This window comes from Nanorana parkeri, unplaced genomic scaffold, assembly GCF_000935625.1.
Source record: "Nanorana parkeri isolate BGI_ZX_2015 unplaced genomic scaffold, ASM93562v1 scaffold273, whole genome shotgun sequence".
NCBI classification, from domain to species: Eukaryota; Metazoa; Chordata; class Amphibia; order Anura; family Dicroglossidae; genus Nanorana; species Nanorana parkeri.
The window spans coordinates 1,295,664-1,318,186 of record NW_017306541.1 but is presented as its reverse complement, the minus strand read 5'-3'; the positions used below and the strand labels follow the sequence as shown (position 1 = coordinate 1,318,186).

At 37.7% G+C, this 22,523-nt stretch overlaps 1 protein-coding gene across 1 annotated transcript in view; it reads left to right on the top strand.

The window, feature by feature from the left end:
* Positions 1-451: 451 nt before the first annotated feature.
* ADGRG6 (adhesion G protein-coupled receptor G6) overlaps positions 452-22,523 on the top strand; it is a 140,821-nt gene continuing 118,749 nt past the window's right edge. Inside the window, exon 1 of the mRNA XM_018557213.1 lies at positions 452-551. Within this exon, the coding sequence (XP_018412715.1) occupies positions 452-551 (100 nt within the window). The remainder of the gene's footprint in view (positions 552-22,523) is intronic.

The following is a 22,523-nucleotide window of genomic DNA, read 5'->3' as shown; positions in this document are numbered from 1 at the left end:
GGCTTCGTTGGCAAATGTATGGTGTCTTTAAGGTAAACCCTAAAACTTTTTATTTTATTAAAATGTATTGCATTCTCTAAATTTGTACACAAGCATATTTTTTGAAAAGAAAATATGAAATGGCAAAAAAACATATCTTCATATCTTACATTTGTTTATGTATGCTTCGGCATAAATCTGAGAGGTATCTGTTAAAATGTTGACATAAAATATCTGCTAAAGACATGTCATTTAATACTTGTAAATTATTTTGCTACCGAACGTAACAGTTGCACACAAGCAGAGTGTTCAATACAAATAACACTTTGAGCAATATGAATAGTGTCATAGATGTGACTGAGCAGCAGCTGTCAGAATGTTAATACTTCATAAACACTTCATTAGCCAGAGAAGAGACGTCCGATTCTGGTCAGAGAAATGCACTGATAAATGGTTCCTTTCTTTTTTCAGGATGCCCCTCTTAAATGGAATGTGGTGTAATCACTGGAAAAGGAAGATGCAGCATATATTCTATTTTATCGCTGTTTATATTGCTACTGTTCAGCATACTGGTAAGTTAATAACCTTTATGTATGTTTGTACTTAGGAGTTATAATTTTTTATCATGGTTGGATGAGATTTTCAGTAGATATTGTATGTACTAGAAGGTTTTTGGAAAAAAAATAAACATAACTGAGTTATAATTCTTTAAAAGAAATAATGTTTACAAATAGTAAAGTTTGGACCACCAACATATTCCACAATGCAATACAGGAGACATAGAACCATTATCGCAACAGTTCCTACTTTAAAGACATACTCATAGGGGAAAAGGGACTTCTATATGGTAAAACCAGTAAAGCTTTTGGTGTGTTTTTGTGTTTTGAGAAGAAGCCAATAAAAGCACAGGGACCTGATTTAGCAAAGCAGGGGTTCTAAACCTTTTTTTTGCTGTTATCCACCCCAATGGATTTCACAATATGTCCCCATACCTCTTTCTAAGGCTGTTGAGATCATCATCACTAACCTTATATGTACCAGTATGACTTCAAAAGATGGCAATAACTTGACAATTATTTACGTATGGATAGCAAGGAACAGAACAGCTGAAAGAAAATCATAAGGATTTTATTATATTTATCTAAAAACCATAAAGCAATACACAAGCTAGCTACAACTAATGACATTTTTGCTGTCGTCTTTGGGGGATTGAGGTACAGTTACTGATGATGTTACTTGTATGTCATGTGACATGTTGAGGGGAATTTATCAAGACTGGAGTAGACAAAAACTTGAGCAGCTGAGCATGGTAACCAATCAGCTTATCTTTTACATTTTCAAATCTTAACTGAGCAAACTCCAAAGAGAAGGTGATTGGTTGTCATGCACAGCTGCTCCAGATTTTGTCTGCTCCTGTTTTAATAAATTCCCCCCATTAAGTCGATTTCTTTAATTTTTAATTTTCTTATTGAACCTAAAATTTAATTTTAGGTTCAATAAGGCAGAGGATCCTGTTTCGTTTCTTAAAATGATTTAGAGCCATCCCTGTAACCTCATCATTTGGATCCCATAACCTTAAGCAGTATAGATAACCCTGTTTAAGAACCCCTGTGCTAAAGGAAATCAGCAAGACCAGGGATACATCACTATTCTGCACTTGTATTGTTGAATTGCACGAGCAGGTAGCTTCATGCACACATAATAGACATGATCCCTAAACCTGTTTATCAGATTGTGCACGAATGTTCAATGCTTAGGGTGCGGCTTCAGTATTCAGTGTGTATTGAACATCCAGTTAGTACTACGTTTGTGACCTCTGTTCTGGGAAAGTCCACTTAGGAATGCTTTTTCAGGATATATTGCTTCCTGCGAGGTTAATTTAGTAATACAGTATGGTTTATTAAAAACTAAAATGTTTGTTATTAATATTAAAGTTTATTAGGGTTCTTAATGTAACATAATTCGTATAGCAGTTATACATATCTATATTTTATGTAGCTGTTATACAGATCTATCTTTTATCTAGCTGTTATACGTATTTAAATGTTATTTAGCAGGTATACATATCTATTTGTTATATTTAAGGAACGTTCATGCCATTCTAACTTGGGATAAAAAAGAAACATGAAGAAAACAATGAATGTGACAAACACCATGATTGCTCACAAAGGAATACAATGTGCAAACAACAAGGAAAGCAGCAGGTTCAGACCTATACACCATCTAGGGGAGCATAAAGTCAGCATATGTATGGGTATTATATAATTGGAATCTCCATTTCAAATGGCAACATTAGAATTTATTTACATGCTTTTGCTGTGGCCACAGTGTGCACAGTCACATAACCAGCTCTCCTCCAATCAAGAGGTCTCTCTGCTGCATTATGTCAGACAGAACTCTGTAGGATACTTCAGGCTCCATATTGCTGTCTGCATTTTATGAATGAGCTTAGGTAACGTATAGCAAGCTGCAAAGTATAATGGAAAGCAGATAGCGTTATCCACTCTTTGTTACAAATAGATCCCTAAACTACTTTATTGCCCATCTTGAAGGCTTTTGTGTACCCAACGGATAGAGTCAAACTTCCTTTTGGTGGTACCGCAGGCATCTGGATGCTGTGCTTATCTTGGTATTTCAAAGACCCATATAACAAGCTTTAAACTTTATTATTCTGTACATAGAAAGTATTTAGTCAAAACGACCAGTACACAATTATTATTATACAGGATTTATATAGCGCCAATAGTTTGCACAGCGCTTTACAATAAAAGGAAGACATTACAGTCACAATACAATTTAAGACAAGATGGTAAGGAGGGTCCTGCCCGTGAGGGCTTACAGTCTAAAAGGGAGGGGCAAGTGATACATGAGGAGGTAGCTGTGCGGGGATGATTGTTTGAGAAAGTGATTGTTCAGTGGTTAGGGTGAGGTGGGATAGGCTTCCCTGAAGAGATGAGTCTTAAGGGATCGCCTAAAGGCAGTCAGTGTGGGAGATAGACGGACAGGTTGGGGTAGAGAGTTCCATAGAATGGGAGACACTCTAGTAAAGTCCTGGAGGCGAGCATGGGAGGAGTTGATGACGGAGCTGGAAAGCAGGAGGTCTTGTGAAGAGCGGAGGGGAAGGTTAGGGTAATACTTTGAGACCAGGTTGGAGATATAGCCAGGGCCAGAGTTGTGGATGGCTTTGTACGCGGTTGTTAATATTTTGAATTTTATCCTTTGGGCTATAGGAAGCCAGTGCAGGGATTGACAGAGGGGGGTTGCAGACACTGAGCGGTTGGTTAGGTGGATGAGTCTAGCAGCTGCATTCATGATAGACTGAAGGGGGGATAGCCTGTGTAGAGGTAGGCCAATGAGGAGGGAGTTGCAATAGTCAAGACGAGAGATAACAAGGGAGTGGATGAGTAATTTTGCGGTTTCTTTGGTGAGGAAGTGGCGTATTTTAGAGATGTTACGAAGGTGAAGGTGGCAGCATTTGGATAGTGATTGGATGTGGGGAAGAAGGGTGAGGTCCGAGTCAAGGATGACACCTATGACCTCGGCATGGGGGGAGGGCTGGATAGTTGTGTTAACAATCTCAAGGGAAAAGTTGGGGGAAGGTGCACAGGCAGGAGGAAATATCAAGAGCTAAGTTTTTGAAAGGTTGAGTTTTAAGAAGTGTTGTGACATCCAGACAGATATGTCAGTTAGTAGATTAGTGACACGCAAGGACAATGGCACAGAAAGAGTTTTCATGATGAAGCACAAGAAAAGGTGTGCTTCATGTTTCTTGAGTTCTATGATATTACTTAAATATTAGTTAATAAAGATGATATTTTAAATGATACCTTGAGGTTTGGAAGGGTTGCTTATCTTGCTTGCAGGTGTATAGTATAGTTTCTGGTAAATGAACATGGTCCTGGAACATATCCACAGCTTCACGTGACGATCATACCGTCATTGGTCTTCTTGTCTATTCTTTCAATAGGGCAGTCTGACTTTCAAAATGGGATTAGTCCACTAATATCAATTTATTCCCAAAAGGTCATAAAAACAGTCAATAACAAAATCTTTGGAGGTTTTTGCCTCACCTGGCACCGAGGTTCGATTAGTGGGAGTGGATGTGTGAGAGTAAAGCTGTTCCATTTTCTGTTCAAGGCAGGCCGACTTGACTTTGCTTGTTTTTTATTATATAAAAAAAAAAGACTTTATTGCATATTCATTATAAAAAATGTATAATATTTTGCTGTGCTCCATACTGGACACGAATATAAATAACAAACATTTTGCTACTAAGTTTTAAAGTAAAAATCTAATTACATTTTGTTTTTACATTATATAACTGTCTTGCTATAACTTTAAAAATGCATATGGTTATAGACTTGAGAGGACTTTAAGTGCCAATATTTATTTATGTTTTTCCAGATACTTCCGAAATAATGTATTTGGTGGAGTGTAGTTTGTTCCCTGTAGGTGTCATCACCTAAAATTATTTACAATTTACTGAATCTAATCATCACAAGATATTAAAAGAGATTTTCTAAAAATATCCCTAAAAAATCTTCATGGTTGCTGGCTTGTTATTTTTTAACTTGGAAGTATTAGCTAGTTTGAAAAAATATTTTCCACATGACTCATTCTGTCCTTAATTAAATAACCAATGCAGAAAATATTACCATCAGTTATTTAATTAAGTCTAATTTAATCCAATTGGAAAATGTCTATGGAAGAGTTGGAATAATATGAAGATATCTTTATAGTAACCAATATGTGTTCTTTATTGTACTGGAACATATTCAATTATTTTTATGTATTTAAATACATTCAAAAAGGGTAATATTATATATAAGAAAATAATTAATAATAATACAATATGTACAGGTGTTTTCTTTGTAGCCAACTTCTGTGTGTGCTGCTCTGAAAGGTCACACCTTTGGATAGTAATTACAATAGAGTATGTGACTTGGAACAAAAGAGCATTTAAGAATTCTCAAGAAAGCATAACACAACAGCATGTGAGTTGAAAGTGGAACACTAGGAGGAGGAAATCCTGTCTTTGATAGCTTACATTCAGGAATTAAAAGGACTTCCACATTCCCGGCTACTTTCACCTTAGATAAAGCATATCTCCAGTGAGCTACACATCAGCTATAAATATTAATTGTTTGTGAACGGATATGATTGACACATAACCAAAGCCTTTAGCTTTGAATATGGGGTGGACATGCAGTGCTGAGGTTTATTTTTTAAATAGAGTGGTGTGACAATATGAAGGGAAATTCCAGTGGCCAAACTAAATGTAAACACAGTATTTCATGTCTGTGACAGCAGGCTTGCCCTGAATGAGAGCTTTTATCAATATAATGCTTAAGGGTTTTAAGTGTAAGAAAATCAAACAAGCCATAATTTTCAATCTTTTACTGTTCACATGAATGCAATATTTTCAAAGTTTCAGGGTAGAGAAAAAACATATTTTAAGGACTAGACTGCTCCAGCGCAATTAAACTTTGAATATTCTGTAAATTCCTATACATTCCACAGCCAAATTAACATAACTAATGTATATTGCTATTCGTTTAAGTGCACAAAGGAAATTTGTGGGAAAACTTTATTTTACAGAACAATCTAACATACAAATGTGCATTAAGTAAACAGACTCACTGACAATTAACTGAGCTATACTAACTGTTCACCTAGCCATAGAAGATTAATTTCACATTAATTAATTAGTTAATTAATTAACATGCTCCATATATTATTATTATTTGTGAAACCTCAATGGTTCTAACTGTCAGAGGAAAAATTAGGACCTTTGTGTGGCCGCCCTTCCTCACCAGCATGTCAGAGCTGAACAGAATGAACCCTCCCATGAGTTTTCCTTCCTGTACCTCATGTGCTAGTCATGATAGGATATTGCTAAGGGGGCAAAGATCTTAATGCAGAGAAGCACAGACAACAAATTATTTTGCACATTTGGTTGTGGAGATTTGCATGCTAGAAGCCTTATTAGTTTTAGAAAATACTGGGAAATAGGCAGTATTGAAAATATATTTAGATTAAGTAACAGATATGGAATTTGAAACTTTTATTTCAGAATTAATTTTAGATTGTAAGCTTTCATGGGCAGGGCCCTCCTAACCGTCTTGTCCTGAATTGTATTGTAACTGTATTGTCTTTGTTATATTGTAAAGCAATGAACAAACTGTTGGTGCTTTATAAATCCTTTATCATAATGATAATAATAATAATAATAATAATAATAGCATGATGACAAAATATTTTCCCTGTAAAACTAATTGCTTATTAAAACTATTCTGTGCATGGATTTTTTTTTTCTAAAGTCACAATTAAACAAATTATGGTATATACCACTTTTGCTTCTCTGAAGAGTATCACAAGAGTCTTCTGCATTTCAGTTGTCGACCAAACTTCCTCTTGACTTTTGTGACTGACCCAACAGTTAGGAATATATGTGGGAGGGGGTGGGGTCAGCCACCACTGCCTGGACAAGGTAATCCAGTGCCCAAGTCGAAGTTGCTAAACTGCATTTATTATGCTTCAGTAGATGTCTTCAAGAAAATATTTAAACATTTTAGAATAAAATAGGTTTAATTAGGTCAAAACAGAATCCACTCATGGGTACAAGGCCATGTGGGAGCATCCAGTTGAGGGGAACTACATGGGTAGAATGCAGAAGGATTCAGAAGGCAGCACAAAGGTGGTTTCAGTAGAGCACAGAACAATCGAATATCTAAAACGGTGGTCGTCAACTTAACAAATATAAGAGGTTTCTAGTCCTACATGTTCAGAGGGCTGCACAATAGCTTTGTTTTAGTAAAGCATACATGTTACATTAGGTTGCAATCAGGTCAGGTTTGCGCAGACAGAATTACCATGATGGCAACATTCTCATATGATCTCAGTTGTTAAAATTCTGAATGACTTTGCACACACTTAGGCAAGTGTTTGATTTTTACACAGTAGATGCAAATGTCATAAGGAACACCCAAACTATGTGTTGGAACAGAGGGATTAATGGAGGAGTGTATTTTTTCTATTTCATGAGTTTAAGATCAGCCACAGCACCACCCCCTATTGGTTATAGCACCTCCCACATAATACACAGCACCACCAGAGCAGTCAGTCATAGTACTTCTCTCTGTTTACAGTGCTCCCCTATCTATCACATCACCCCCACCCAGCCATCAACCATCCAGTGTCACAGCCCCCTCCTCTAGCAGCTGTCCCTTTCCACCATCAATTATAGCAGCCCCCTCTGTCAATAAGCTAGTAAGCTGTCCTTGATGACGGTGCTTCCCCCATTAGTCAGAGATACCTATACTGAACAATCCTATTAGTTACAAATCCCTCTAGCAACCACATACTGCACCCAATTTTCATACTTTTATACTCCACCAGTCCACCTGAAGCAGCTTATTCTACTAATGATAGGAAAGAAGTCAGAGTTTTATTAAACAGCTGCAGCCCTACTGACTAAAGGAGTCCTTCAATCTTGATTGGCTCAAGTGGGGTGAGTTTTGCCATTCTCTGCGCTGCTGTCAGAGGGACCCTGGAATGGAGTACAGGGCTCTGTTGTATAGTGATCCTGTGCGGCCGTGACTGAGATGTGGCTGACACATAAGGATGACAGCAATGCCCCCTCATCCATGCTATGCCAGTGACTAGGTACCTTGGTTGGAAATTGCGAAACAGAACACCCCAAGTCTTGGGAGTCTTCAAATACTCTTCACAGTAGCTGAGGTAGCATGCAAGTGCAACCTCAGAATTGTTTTCCCATCACAAATGTGTTAAAACTCTGAAATGAAGGTTTGTTAAAAATCTGGAATGTTTATAGTTCTGAAACATTTTACTGAAACAGGTGGGTGCTAGATAGGTATCCATTGTCTGTGTTTTTAGGGCACTGTTTGGCACACAGTTATAATGCTCTGTACACAAATCACTAACCATGTCTCAAATGCTGGATCCAAAGTTTGAGTTGCTGCATCACAGTACCATGCCTGTTTGGCTCAGTACACTAATCAGTCCCAGCATTTGGGAGGTTGTTTGTCTGAACATAACCCTAGAATACACAACAGTTATTCTGTGCTTTCGCCCTATAATGCAGTTAATCTTCAATGTTTATTTTGCATTTGCCATACAAACTGGTTGCCTGTAATACTAGGATTACATTGTTCACCAGCCTCCTGACATTATCACAAAGGTTTCACAAAACAGACTGGTTTGATCATTAGCATTCATCTATAGAGCATATAATTCAACAGTTTCCTTTGCTGGAGTGTTGCCACACCTATGTTTTAGAAGTCACTGTACACTTGATTGTTGTGACTATTCAGAATTGGTACAGAAATGACATTGAGAAGACTAAGTAGACAATAGTTTCGGAGCGTATTACACCTGAAACCTGAATATCTTCTTATTGTATTCAATTGTTGAGTCAGGGCTTGTCCTGTCATTATATCTGAGGCTAAATGTTTGCCTCAGTTAGAATTGCTAACACAGAATGCATTCACTTCTTACAACAATATCTTTGAAACACTGTTACTGAATCTGACCATTATGGATGCCGAATTTTACGTAATACAGAAAAACTTGTAGTTACTGCACCACCTTATATAGCTTAGTCACAAAGTAAAAGATGGTTCTTTGGTTTCAGGGGATAAATTAAAGCATTTTAGTTTGTAGATTTGTTTTTCTTTTTAAACAATAAGGTGATGAATTTAGAACCACACGTTGTAATACCTGCAAAAATATTCCCATGGCAGCCAATGTATCAGACACTTTCCTGGTATGGAGCTGGGGGAATCAATACAGATAAACAGGACTGACATGATAAACATGGACTAACACTGAAGTCTATATTCACTGAAATCTTGGCATTGAAGTAACCTTGATACACTACTCAGTGCATGTTTGAATTCAAACATTTGGCTTATAAACCTTTCATACACTTAGGGGGTTATTCACAAAGCTGCCTAAACCAGGCGAGTGAACAATCCAGCCGAAGTGAAGTGAGCCGAATGCTCGGCTATTCACTCCGGCTCATTTCAGCTTCATTTAGCTGCATTCAATTTAATTGCAGAAGGACTTTGACAGAGCGGAAGCTCTGGCAGCTCACTCGCTGCCGTTCACCCCTATTCACATAGGGACCGAACGGCAGTAAGTAAATAGCCGAATGCCGCCGAGCGCCATTCAGCTATTCTGCTAGGTACCTCTGTGGTAGCGAGCAGAATAGCAAATCAATTAAAAGAATTTTAAAAAAAGTCGAAAAAATATTTTACAAAATGTAAATAAATATTAAATTTAAAAAAAAGAAAGATTTAAAAAAACAAAACAATTGGGTGGAGCTAGCACTGACAGCTAGCGTGGCACAACTGTTTCCTATTGGCCCAACTGTTTCCTAGAGCCTTCTATCAGGTCCTGGCCAATTAATAACTACTGGTTATTGTTTAATGACAGGTCACCATCCCTGGGATGCCGATCTGTTATTACAAGTGGGCGGAGCCAGCCGTGAGATAACGACTGGCTCCGCACAGCTGTTATTTGCGGGGCGAAAGGCCGGCCTTCGGCAGGCCGTTCGTCCCACTTCAGGTGTCACTTCGGCTCAGTTAGCAGTGGTTAAGTGCTTGTTTTTAGCTAGGTACGAAAATAAAAGAGTTATACTCACCTGAACCTCAGACCCGACTGGCTGCTACTCCAGTCTTCCTCTGCTTCAGTGATGGAATGTACCCCACCATCCTCACACACTATACACTTTATAGGATGTGATGACTCACAGGACCTTAGACCACTGGAGCGGAGGAGGAGAGAGGTGACAGGGACCGCTCTAACAGTATAACTTTTTTATTTTTGTCCCTAGACAAAAACGAGCACTTAACCCTTGCAGTCTGGGGGTAGCCCCACTACAAGGGTTAAGAATAATTATGCCTGGAGTTCTTCTTTAAGTCTGGGGCATGTATTCTTTCTACCCTCCAGTTAGGTTAGTTGAAAGTTTAAAAAAAAAAATAGACCCTCTTAATCTGCCTCTTCTTGGGTTTAGATTTAAACAGTCTGTTCAGAGTATAAAGCAAGTGCAGTGACATGGTTGTTTCTCAGTTGAGTGCTTTTACTTAGAGACTCTAAAAGTTCCTAAATTTCCTTCACCAAAAATAGAAAATGATATAGATCTCTAATAAACTTGCAAATGGCTTACATGTCAAATCCAAAATATTTTCAATTGATAGTTATTCAGTTTCTTAGTCATCCTTTAAGGTGTGGTAAAAGAAAAGAAAATTTTTACTATGCATGATAAGCCCTTGCCAACTAGCTACTGTAATTGCTTTTCATAAGAATTTCCTGTATTACTCATCCAAACCCATAGCCCTCATTAGAGGAATGTTGGATTAACAGCCTTATACAGCTGTATCCTACTGACAGAAGGTATTAACAGTACTCATACATGGTTGCAAATTCCATTTTTACATTCCTAATTCTAATTCTTCCCTAAACGGATGCACAAATGTATTGTTGCTCTACAAAGGTAAAACACTCATAAATATTTTAAACGTTTTAAGCTAAGTGATATATGTATACATGCGCATATGTATTTCACCTAAACTGCAGTTTATAACTTGCACAGTTATTTATAAACATCCATCGGGCTTATCGTTTTTTGTTAATAATGTTAATTTTTTATCCTTTCTGGCTTGGATGAAAACAATGCCTAAAAACCTACACCACCCAGGAAAGTAAAAAAAAAAAGAAAGAAGTAAAATAGGATCATTCTGTGATCCAGGCATTAGCTAGACAGGAAAGCCGGGTTTGTGATCTCCACTGAAGCAAAAGCAGCAGAGCTTGGGCAAAAGATTCAGAGTGCAACAGAAGTGGTTTCCTTTTGGCATAGCATTGGAACCTACAATGTAGCTGTAATGGAGGCAGGAGCAGAAAGGGGAGTGCATTTTTCTGATTCATTTATTTGTGTAAATCTCAGCTTCAGTTATTGAAGTCTGTAAGCAACATGCTTTTTACAGCATGAGGTAATCTGGAAAACTTAAAAAGGATCCAGCTTCACCTGATAGATAAGGATGCAATATATATTTACATACATTATTTAATATTTGCCTTAATAAAAAAAAGGTTTTCATAATATTTTTAGCCCTGACCATAATAAATAGACATTGCACAAAACCATTATACATTCCTTTTAATGTATATGAATCCTGAAAAGCTAAATCTGTAATATACTGTAGATGCTTTGCATGTGTTTATAAACTTGAACAATAAACTTTTCTTATTTGCTCCCTTTTGATCTGTTAAATTTGCCTTCAAGAATGGTTTGTTGTATTTAATTGCATAAAATAGGCATTGACCTATTATGGGGCACCAGTCTGTGTCCTAGCAAAAGATGACACTGTGTGGCCCAACCGCTAGCGACCTAGCAACCAATGCTAGTGCACAGGCTGCCCTGGGTTCAGTTTACTTTGAAGTTAACTTAACCTGAATTTCTGGCTGGGTTTGGCGAACGTCCAAGTAAACCAAACCCAGGCCTGTTTGCTCATCACTATTCCGTTTGCCCTTTTGAGCCAGTGAACTAAACACTTTTAGAATCACTAACCTAGAACTAAAATGTGGGCTACCAGCATGTTCAGGAGAGCTCAGCAGTTTTCTCCCTGTTTTAAGATATACAGTAATTATTTTTCTAAACTAGAACAACTTGAAAAGCTGAGCTATAAGAAATTTTCCCACTCGATTTTTTTCAGGGTTATGTTAAGGGTAGAAAATTGAATGAAGCCACTAGAATAGAACAATAGTGAAACTAGTGAAATGATGGAACGCTTGATTCGTTCTCCCTATGTAACACATATTACGTTGCCAATTTTTCTAGAACTGAATAACTGTTATATGTTTATTAATCGTTGACGTTGACCCAGGCGTCTCCTCTTCACTGGGTAACTGCAATGAGTTACCATATGGGCTAGGAACAATACTGCTCTGTTCCCCGTGGTAATAAACTCTGTAGCTATAGTATGTCTCCATGAATAAAGTTCTCAATAGTCATTTTGTGTTGAATGAAGCTGTCCCACAGAACTGTGATAGCACAGTAGTCTTTTAATGAATTCTGTTATAGCCGATGAATTGTGAAGCATAGCCCAGTTTCTGTGTTCATCAGCTGTAATTGTTAAGTAAAATCTTTTTGGCTAATACCGTATTTCTTAATTTGTGTAGATCTTTTTTGTATTAAGTCTCTTGAAACCTTTGCTCGGGGTTTGCTTTCTTATGTGACTACTGCCTAGCTGCCATTATGTGCATCCTGTGTGATGGCACCAGAAGCGGTTCTATTCCGTTGAGAGTGCCAGCTCTCTTTTAGTGCCAGCCAAAAACAGAGTTGCAATACACATATGTTAACTGTTTAACCTGCCATATGGTTTTTGTTCTGTCCAGTCATTCTTGTGGCCCTGGCGCCCCAAGACAGCACAGAGGGGTCTAACATCACAACTGCAGTTAAAGAAACACTCCGGTTAGAAAAAAAACCTACCCTTGCAGTGAGGCCCCACGTTGCAAGGGTTAGGTAATGGGCCTGTTTCATCTAGGGGCTCAAAAAAAGCAGTTTTACTCCTCAACCCTGTAGCAGTCAGTGCTCACCTCTCTCCCTAACCGGGCAATCTGTGGATTGTCTTTTGGCATCCTCACGTGATGATGTCAGTGGTTCTTAGACCACCACAGCCTAGGGGAGAAGAGGCTGCATTTAGCATATTCATTATAGTAAATATATGTATTCACATGTTTCTAATATATCAGCCAGGCTTTTTAGCCAATGACCTAGTAAATGGGAATCAATGTACATGCCCCCTAACTATATGCACAGTATGTATGTACATTTTAGTAAAACTTTATTACTGCCACTGTTATATCTGAACTGACACATCTACAGTGTGACAGTATAATGGTATACATAGGTGCTCTTGACCACTGATACCTGCTCTGCATCCAACCCATATAGAGAAAACCACAATGAGAACCTGATCTGTAGCTTTCTGCTGGCAAACAGAATGGCGGTAATATTACAGCTGTGAGCTTGTTTTAAACCTTTGATCTCCCCCTTGGAGCTACCCATCTAGGTGGGTGATCCAACCTTGAAAACAATAGATTTTTGCCCCTCTTTAGATGAGTATACGGGCAGAGGTACAGTTCATAAACATTGTTTAGCTATAAAGTTAGGTATCATTTTTAAAGATGACATAAACATTATAGGATATTTAGCCCCTGTGTGGAACTACGAGGCAGTTCTGTTAGAGCTGCCCCTAGCTCTCATGCCATAAGTTTTGACCTACGTGATAAAACTGTAATTCTGAGCATGGCTAAGAAGAACAGTTGGGAAATGGATGTACAGTAACATGTGAGAAATATGGCTCTGTGTGTGGCAGACAGCTGTGCTATATGTGGTCATTTTACAGTCTGAGCTTGATAATAGGCAGGAAGTCAAATAATTTGCTTCCACCTGTTCACTCCATGAGCCCTGCAAAGCTTTGTAATTTTGGTTTCTAGCCACCGCTTAGAAGTGAACTATAGATTCTGACCTTTTCTTGCACTGTTTAATGCAAATGTAATATAAAGTCATATTTTTTCTGACATGCTTACAGTAGAATAGTACAAGTTGGGTTAAGCATGTTTTATCTGTGAATGCATTTTACATTCATACTACTAATGGTTTGTTTAGAAAACTAATAAATGAATAGTCCTAATTTACCAAACACCTGTTCGGTCTTACATGTAGAGTTACTGTACATGTGTACTGTAAGTTTTTGTTCCTATATTGCCTTTAAGGAAATGTCATCCATTGTAGAGGTTTTGGATGCAAGACTTATTTAAATTCACTCCCACAGATCTTTACTCCCATAATTTACATATATTTATATTTATATACAGAGAGAGAGAGAGAGAGAGAGAGAGAGAGGGAATTAAAATAATGTGCAGTTTGTAGGGCTGCTCCCCACTGAATCATTGGGTTCAATGAGTAACAACTTCGGTCTCATCTACACATGACAAATTCCGTACATGCCTTTGTCTGGCTGCCTGCTACATGTCCTGATGTATTGGAGCTGCACCCATTGTTATTACCCCTAGTTTACTGCATTCCAGTGCCTCTTTCTTAATATATAATATAAAAGTAATCTTACTATACACAAAAATCAAAAAGGATTTTAAGCCTACTGTATGAGTCTGCTCATTTATTGCTTTAGAGCGGATGTTTTGTCACAATTTAATGGCATAGTGTTCGGAAATGTTTTAAACAGTGTTGACACATTTTTGGCTTCTCTTTCTAAGGCTGGGACCACTGTGGAGCCTGCCAACTGATTAAAGTATCTGCTTCGTGAATGAATGGTCTAACTTCTGTGTTATCCTGTGTATTTTATCCACAAATGAGTGTGCACACAGAAATACATGCTGGATTCAGTCAGAATTTTAACATTTCATGTGGAATCCATATCCAAATAAGAAACAAACTTTAGGAATATGCTGTGACAGGAAATGTTGCTTGTAAAATGTTGGCTGAAAAAAATATGTCCTTCTATGAAAAAGTTCTGAGTGAAGTTTCAAAATGAACTGGAAGAAAGAAAAGTGGTTTTACTGCCCTTTGCCGCTAATCAGAATGATTTTTTATAGCATAGCTTATAAAACAAAAGAAAATGTGATTAGTCACAGTTGTTTGTTTCTTTCCATGCAGCTTTGTAGTATAGATCTTATTAATTTTTTATATCCTCAGTGCCTTGGATGATCCCCAATTAACTCAGAATTAAAGCAGGTTAGCACAGTGTCACTTGACATTTGAAAATTTGGAAAGGTAGATTCACCCATTCTACCTCCTGCTCCCATGTTACACACATGATATCCCAATTGGCTTTATGAAAAGCAATGTAGTCCTATTGACTGTTATCACTAGTATTGAAAGTCATGAGAAATCCAACAAGCTGTCACAGGGACAGGAGGTGAGGGGGAATCTTTTAAGTTGGAAACCTGTTTTGGTGACAATTATCTAAGAGAGGATATGCAGGCCTGGATTTCCCACAAGGCCGTCCTCGGGGCAGCAGAAAGTAGAGGGGCAGCAGGGGTGTGGAATTCCTATCTTCTGCAAAAAAAATAAAAATGTTTTGATAAAAAATAATAAAATAAAAAAAAGTAAAAAATTATAAGAAATAATAATTAAAATATAAAAAATAAAAAATAAAAAAGTGAAAATGAAAAGTAAGAAGAGAAATGAAGAGAAAATAAAAAATAAAAACAAACCCTGCCGCCCCTGCCATCTGGTTGCCATTCTCCATTGAGGAAGGGGAGGGGGGCATTGAGGAACCTGGCCTGGGCAGCAGAGAGAGTAAATCCGGCCCTTAGGATATCCATTCACTTTGGAGGGATCTTTGCTTACTTCCTGCTGTATTTCTAGGACAGGAAGTAATGGAAAACCTCTCTAATGGGACACAGCCAGGAAAAAAAAACTGACACAGGCTATTTTCTACTCTATTCAAAACCCCCAAAAAAAGAGAAAGTTGAAAGTATATAAGAAGCCAGAGGTTCAATTAAACCATCAGCTTTTGTGTAAAACTAAGACAGCAGTTTTGGTGGACCTACATTTTATCTTTAGTGGTGAAGTGGTCAATATTCCAAGTGATCAATGATGGGTCTGTTGGGATGTTGTGACTCACATTAATAAGACTAATCTCTAATACATTGTGTTGACCCCGATTTAAATGGTGGAGATGGATTGCAATGAGTTCAGACAAATTCCCACAGGGTTAAACAGTAAAGAGTCATTCCCACAGAACAGGAAATTTCTGATAATGTTACTATTTCAGGAGCATTACATTGAAGACCTATTTAAGATGAATTGAATTAATTCTTGTGCATTTGTGAGCTTGTTTGTCTGAGAGAAACAAGAGGGGAAATAAAGTAGCAACTTGGCAAGGAATCTCTAAGATCGGTTGATTTATATATGTGTGATTTATGGAACAAGCTGGAGAAAGCTGATTTCAATACAGGGAAATGATTGTGGAGATATGTGTCTTATGAACTTGAACAAAGTGTCATGAATAAGTTCATTTGATCAAGTAGGAAAGGGAACACTGATGGTGAGAAATAGAGAAACTATGTGGTAGCACAAACAATTCTTTATTACAGATGCTGATAGCAGGCTGAGGAAGGAGATGTGTAAGCATGTACTTGGAGATATGCAAGGAAATCTGAACATAAAGCCAGCTAGGAAATTGTGGGCTTAACACAATCAGTGGTCTGAGTGTTTAATTTTAGAAATGATTGAAATCATCTCTGGTAACCAGTTTGCGAACTTGTTATTTAATGCAGTGACCTGTAATAAGCATGGATATCAGGAAAGTCAGAGTGAAGACAGAACTCCCAATCTGTGCACTTGTTCATGGCAGTGTTTCAGAAACCAATGAAACCAATGGACCAGCATAATGGCACCACATTTCTCCACCGTATTTATTTCTATAAAAGGCTTTCCGTAAAGGGAATGTATGTAGGTTTTGTGCATATGTTCTTTATTTACTATGATCTAAAAAAAAGTACTGAAAACATAAAACAACAAAAACTTTTTAATAAGGTAAATATTAGGGATGCACCGATACTTTTCCGATACCAGTGCCGATACTTGGCATGTTCATGAGAACTACCAGGGTTGCAGCGGTTGCAGCTGGGACCTGGCTCTGGTGCTCCACCACTGTCCTGAAATCATTAGTCTGTATTGTTTTAGAAAAACTGTCACATGGCAATAAACAAAAATGTATCAGTACTTGTACTTGTAAGTACTTGGGCAAGTATCAGTACTTCTACTTGCAAAAATGGTATCAGTGTATCCCTTTATTTATATTCGAAAAACAAAATCATACATTAAAACACGGATGCTCAAATCCCAGGAGCTCCGTATGCTCTATACAAATGACAGCTGCCGCCTAACTTGTGAAGTTTTCTCTAGTCTAGTCTTGGAGCTGTACTTCTACTTGTACTGAGTACGGTACTTGGTATCGGTGCATCTCTAGTAAATATAGTATTAAGTAATAATAATTCATGTTTTCATTTTAGCCAGAAGCTGAAGCTGTTGTCTTCTTTTCATATATTTAGCTTATACAGTTTTCAGCTCTGCTGATAGAAGCCCTTGTACGAGTTGTATGAGAGCTCCCACAGTGTTTTTTGTAAGTGTACATGGCAATCTGTTAAGATTCTTGGCGCTCAACAGCTCATAAATCTGTTTATTCATTGTAAGAGGAGGACTGTTGGTACTACATTTTGGAGCTCGTTATTTTGTTTTATAAGGGAGATAGTACTTCTGGACGCTTCTCATTACTGGAGGAGAGAGGGGTAGAGTATCCTGAGATAATCTGTGTAGAAGAGTGAAGGTACACTGAGGCCATATTAGGGTATGCAAAGGTTCATAGAGCAGTCACTATTCTGGCAGTTTGGGAAGCGCTTGCTTGTCTTTTTATTTCTTGATGGTATAAACCCTTTGTTTATAGAACTCAGTGGGGTTGATTTACTAAGGGCAAATAGACTGTTCACTTTGCAAGGAGTTTTTCAGTTTTGCTAGGGAATTTTACTTTAGCATAGTGAATGAGGGGAAACTCTGCTGACTTCCGCATCATGGCCTCATCCACTGACCTCTGTGTCACTACAAGGCACAGCAGTGACATATGGGTCATAGGATAGAACCACAACATGGTGGGGTACACAGGCATCTCACACCTCCAGAAATGTCCATTGCTGATGAGACTGACTGTGGCCGCAGTGCTGAAGAGGTAGGAGACATGGGCCACCAGACAAGTGAGAGTAAGAACTCTATATTGCAGACCACCTTCATTTTGTATTTTATTTTCCCCCCTAGAAGGGTAATTTTAACTTCTTAACTAACATAATTACCAGTCTCTGAATTCTGTGCATTACCTCCGTAATGACCAGGTCGCAGGGTATGTGCATTAATCCCTCAAGGACTTTCACAGCAAAGCATATCCTAACCCATCAGTATCCAGTCTCCAGTATCCAGCATATCCATTTACATCTCAACGACTCACCACCAGAGTATGTATGACAGTACAGTATATCTCTATTGTGAAGTCCTCTAATAATAATAGGCCCCATAAATCTATAGTTTAATATTTATTTATTTCCACTATACACAATTCAAATGGCTTTATATGTTATAAATATTTATAAACTATGGTGTGTCAATGGGCCAGGGATACTGCAAATGATACAGTCCACATAATTGTATCTAGAGTGTGTGTTTTGTTGTTTGCCTAGGCTTCCACTTTAACCCTGGGATGACATGTTCTAACAATGCCGTAATTTACAGAGCTTTTGATGTCTTTTGCCTCCCTCCCCCCGCCCTCACTATAAGCTGACTAGTTATCCTATTTCTCTGTAAAGCACCCTTTTCTTTTATTTGATTTTTCTCTTTCTTTGGACAAAAACACTCTTTCTGTCATTGTTTGTAGCACACTGCATATATGACTTTGTCTTTTATTCAACAGAATCCACACACACATACTGTTACACCATAATATAATATAACAGAATATGTTGTAATACATTACATTACAATATGCCTAATTCAGGAAATGTACCCTACTTCAAACCATGTAAGGTTACATTTTGTAACACACATTGTGAATACATGCTGTATTGTTGTAACTTTTCTACGTCCGGTTACTTGCAAAACGGAAGGCAATTGAGAGCATTTCTGCATATTACAAAATTATTTGGTAAACTATCTTAAGGACCATAACTAAAGTATCTATCTATCTATCTATCTATCTATCTATCTATCTATCTATCTATCTATCTATCTATCTATCTATCTATCTATCATTATCTATCTATCTATCTATCTATCTATCTATCTATCTATCTATCTATCATTATCTATCTATCTATCTATCTATCTATCTATCTATCTATCTATCTATCTATCTATCTATCTTTCTCTACAGGTTTATAATTTTAGGTGAAATCTGTACTCAGATAAAAATTGCTAGTTTCTATCCTGATTTGAAACTGCCAACCTAGAAGAAGCATTACAAATTTGAAAGTCCGAGTGAAGTCAAAAGTGTTGACTCGTGTTTTTTTTTATTCTGGGCAGTGACTTGGAAAGTATTAAAGCCACTGAATCAGCACCTCAGCTAGGCAAATAGTATTCTTAAAAAGAGAATCTATAGCAGTATAGTATATTGCAGCATTTTTTGCAGTCACGCAAAGACACACAAAAAATGTGTCTTCCCCCTTTACATCAAAGTCTCCCCTTCAAATCAGGAGCCCCCCTTTATATGAGAAATCCTTTCTTTCATATGAGAGTCCCCCTTCACATCACAAGCCTTCCTTTCACATAAAGAGCCCCCTGAACATCAGAATCCCCCCATTATATGAGAGCCCCCTTTCATATCATAGTTCCCCCTTCACATCAGGAGCCCTCTTCACATCAGAAGCAGCATTGTTTTGTTGGGAACTAAATCAATGTAAGCATCTGGAGTGCTACAGAGAGGTGGGGGGCAGTTATGCAGTCTAGCAGACAAGGCTGACAACATTGGTTGGGATTTCAGTGCAGCAAAGGCACAACAGAAAATTAGAAGCAAACTGGATTTTTGCCAGATCGACATGGATTTTTCTGTGTTGACAGCATTTTTAAAGGCATAAAACATAGGGGAATGTGCATGTATTAGAGAGATGTACTGCATGTGTATTGTTTTGGCAAGTGGCTTTTATATTTAGTGGTTTTGCTTCATTAATTACAAGGCCATACTACCCCTTATATTTATATGATACATATGAATGATTTGTAGAAACCAGGTGGTGCACCAGGCCCTTTTTCACGTGTTTTGAAATCTGTTTTTGCTAGAACTAAAAAATTGTTGTTTACAAACCTGAATAGCTCAAGAAAAATTGTACACAGAGCAGAGTCAGCTTACTCTCCCTCTTCCTGTTTTTAGACAGCTCTGTCTAAATCAAAGATACACAATCTGAAAGTGAACAGCTCCTGCTGTGCTCCTTCGTTAGGATAGGTTCACAACACGGTTCATGCATTAACGCACATGCGCTCCTGATGTGAATTGCTTACCTTTCTGTTGCTTTTTTTTGGCACTCTGCTTTCTTTTTAAATAACGTTTTGTGATGTGCTGTGATAAAATGCTACCCCCCTCATTTTTACAGTGCACACCAATGCAGGGTGTGGGTGTGAAGTGTTACAAAACAAAACAAGGCTTTATGCCTCGTCCATGAGTTGAGACTATATTGACCAGCCCTTAGAAATACTGTAATGCTCTGTGATACAGGTCTCATAAGTGCATAATGCATCATATGTTTGGAAACTAAAGATTTTTATCCAAGGTAAAATTAACAGAAAGAAAGCACCAGTTTTAAAACTTATAAACATAAATCAATGTAAAATGAAAATTAACAAAAACCATATCATCTCAAAATTGCATTGTATCTGTTATATTAACAGAGGTCACACGCTAACAACAACCAGCAAAGGCATACATACGCTGATATCAGCAATATTAGCAGTGAAGGTGTCTGAAGCCATTTGAGTCAAAACACTACTGTTTCTTTGCAAAATGCTTGACAAAACCCAATATGATCCACAGTAGAAAGTCTACACCCCAAGTGTCTGGGCCACTCATGGCTAAACTCTTAGAAGACCTGGATCACTCCTAAAAGAAGTAGCTCCCCTTCATGTTTTGGAGCATGATGAAACATTTGATTAACAGCGGTTTAAAATCTTTTTGGACTAGCATCAAAACAGATTACTCGCTTATGAAAGCTCATTTCCGTTTTATTCAGAAAGGGAAAAAACTTTTATGACACAGCTAAAGCGTTGCCACAAAATACAGCTTGTTCATACAAGATAATTACTCCTACAACACATACAGATTACAGTACCAGACACAGTTGCCAATAAATAGAACTTTAATTTGGACTATAAAATCCTTACCATCAAAATACTTCTGTATGAGTAATCTTAACTAGTGTTGTGCATGCCAAGCTTCATTACTAATCTATCAATGTGCAAAAAAAAAATGGTCAGAGGCTATAAATAAACATTTTGTGGTATTTGTGGGGGGGGGGGGGGGGGGGGGTTTTTTTTTTTTTTTTGTTTATGTTCACAAATGTTATATTTTCATTATTTAATCTTGTGTTTCAATTTGCATTCTGCTTATACTAAGGTACGCACATATTTTCTTGTGGTATTGGATTTTCAAGAAGCTGACAGTGGCATCACACATCACTACATCCTGTCAGGGAAGATGTTTATATTTGCTTTGCTTAAAGCTTAATGAGTTAAACAGGTAGCACTGTACTCAGATTACTTGCTATAAGGGCCTCAAGTGCGGCCAATGATATCACGAAACACCGCACACATGACTTTCAGTGAATATAATTACACAGAAAGCTGTCAGAGACTGCAGATATGTAACAGGATTATGGTAAGAGACTGCAGATATGCTATAGGAGTTGTCGGGGACTCTGAGCATGCTTCAGGAGACAATCATAGCCTTAAGACATTTTCTATGTCCTTTCCCCACTTTATGAAAGAACGTGCTTTGCTGAACTCTGTGACAGACAGGATCTGAAAGGAAATCTCCCCAATGGGAAACAGACAGCAGTAGAAACTTGGCAGAGGCTCAGTCCCTTCTCTGTTATATCCTAAACACTTGTAAACTCTATCCTAAAAAAAAAAAAAAAAAGTTTTGTCTTTAGTAGGACAAAAGGTTTCATTCAATAAGCTATCATGCATGTGTTGTTTCACATAATGATCATTTTTATTTTTAGCTCTCAACAGCTTACAATATATAAAATAAGATACAATATGGAATGTAATGACAAATAACGATCTTAAAGCGGACCTTCACCAATATCTTTAAAATATCAACAAACACACCTTTAGAAATGTTTAGTAATGACAATCTATACACATACTTCTAGATAATTGTAGGCTTTGTGTTCTTTGCATACCTAATTTCTCTTTTCTTCCCCAGTCTTCTGACAGTGGCCATGTTTACTAAGGGCAGATTACTAGCTCTTCTATTACTTGCTGGATTTCTGGCACATGTGACTAGACATGTGACTAGGACATGTGACCATGCACATCATCTCATTGGAGGAAAATGTCTTTCCCTGAGATCTCCTGAGAATACAGATGATATTTCGCTGCAATGCTCTGCTGATGACAAGGCAATCCCAGTGTGAATTGCTTTGCCAAACTGAAGTATTTTTGCCCTTTCAAAGCGGGAAGTGTATTTCAAAATCACAGCATCTTTCACTTGACATGTCTATGGTATTAATCATCATACATAGAGGGATGCATTGGTAGAATTAGATTTTTGAGTGTAAAGGTCCGCTTTAATAGCTGAGTGGCTTCAGGCTAATACAAAGCTCAGTGATTAAGTGCAAGGAGCAGTAAACCCGTAATTACCTCCCAGTACCTCAGTGAACTGAAATCTTGATTCTAATGGTTACTGCACTTCTCATGTACTCATTGCACTCTGTTACTAAAAAGCAATGGTTTGTAA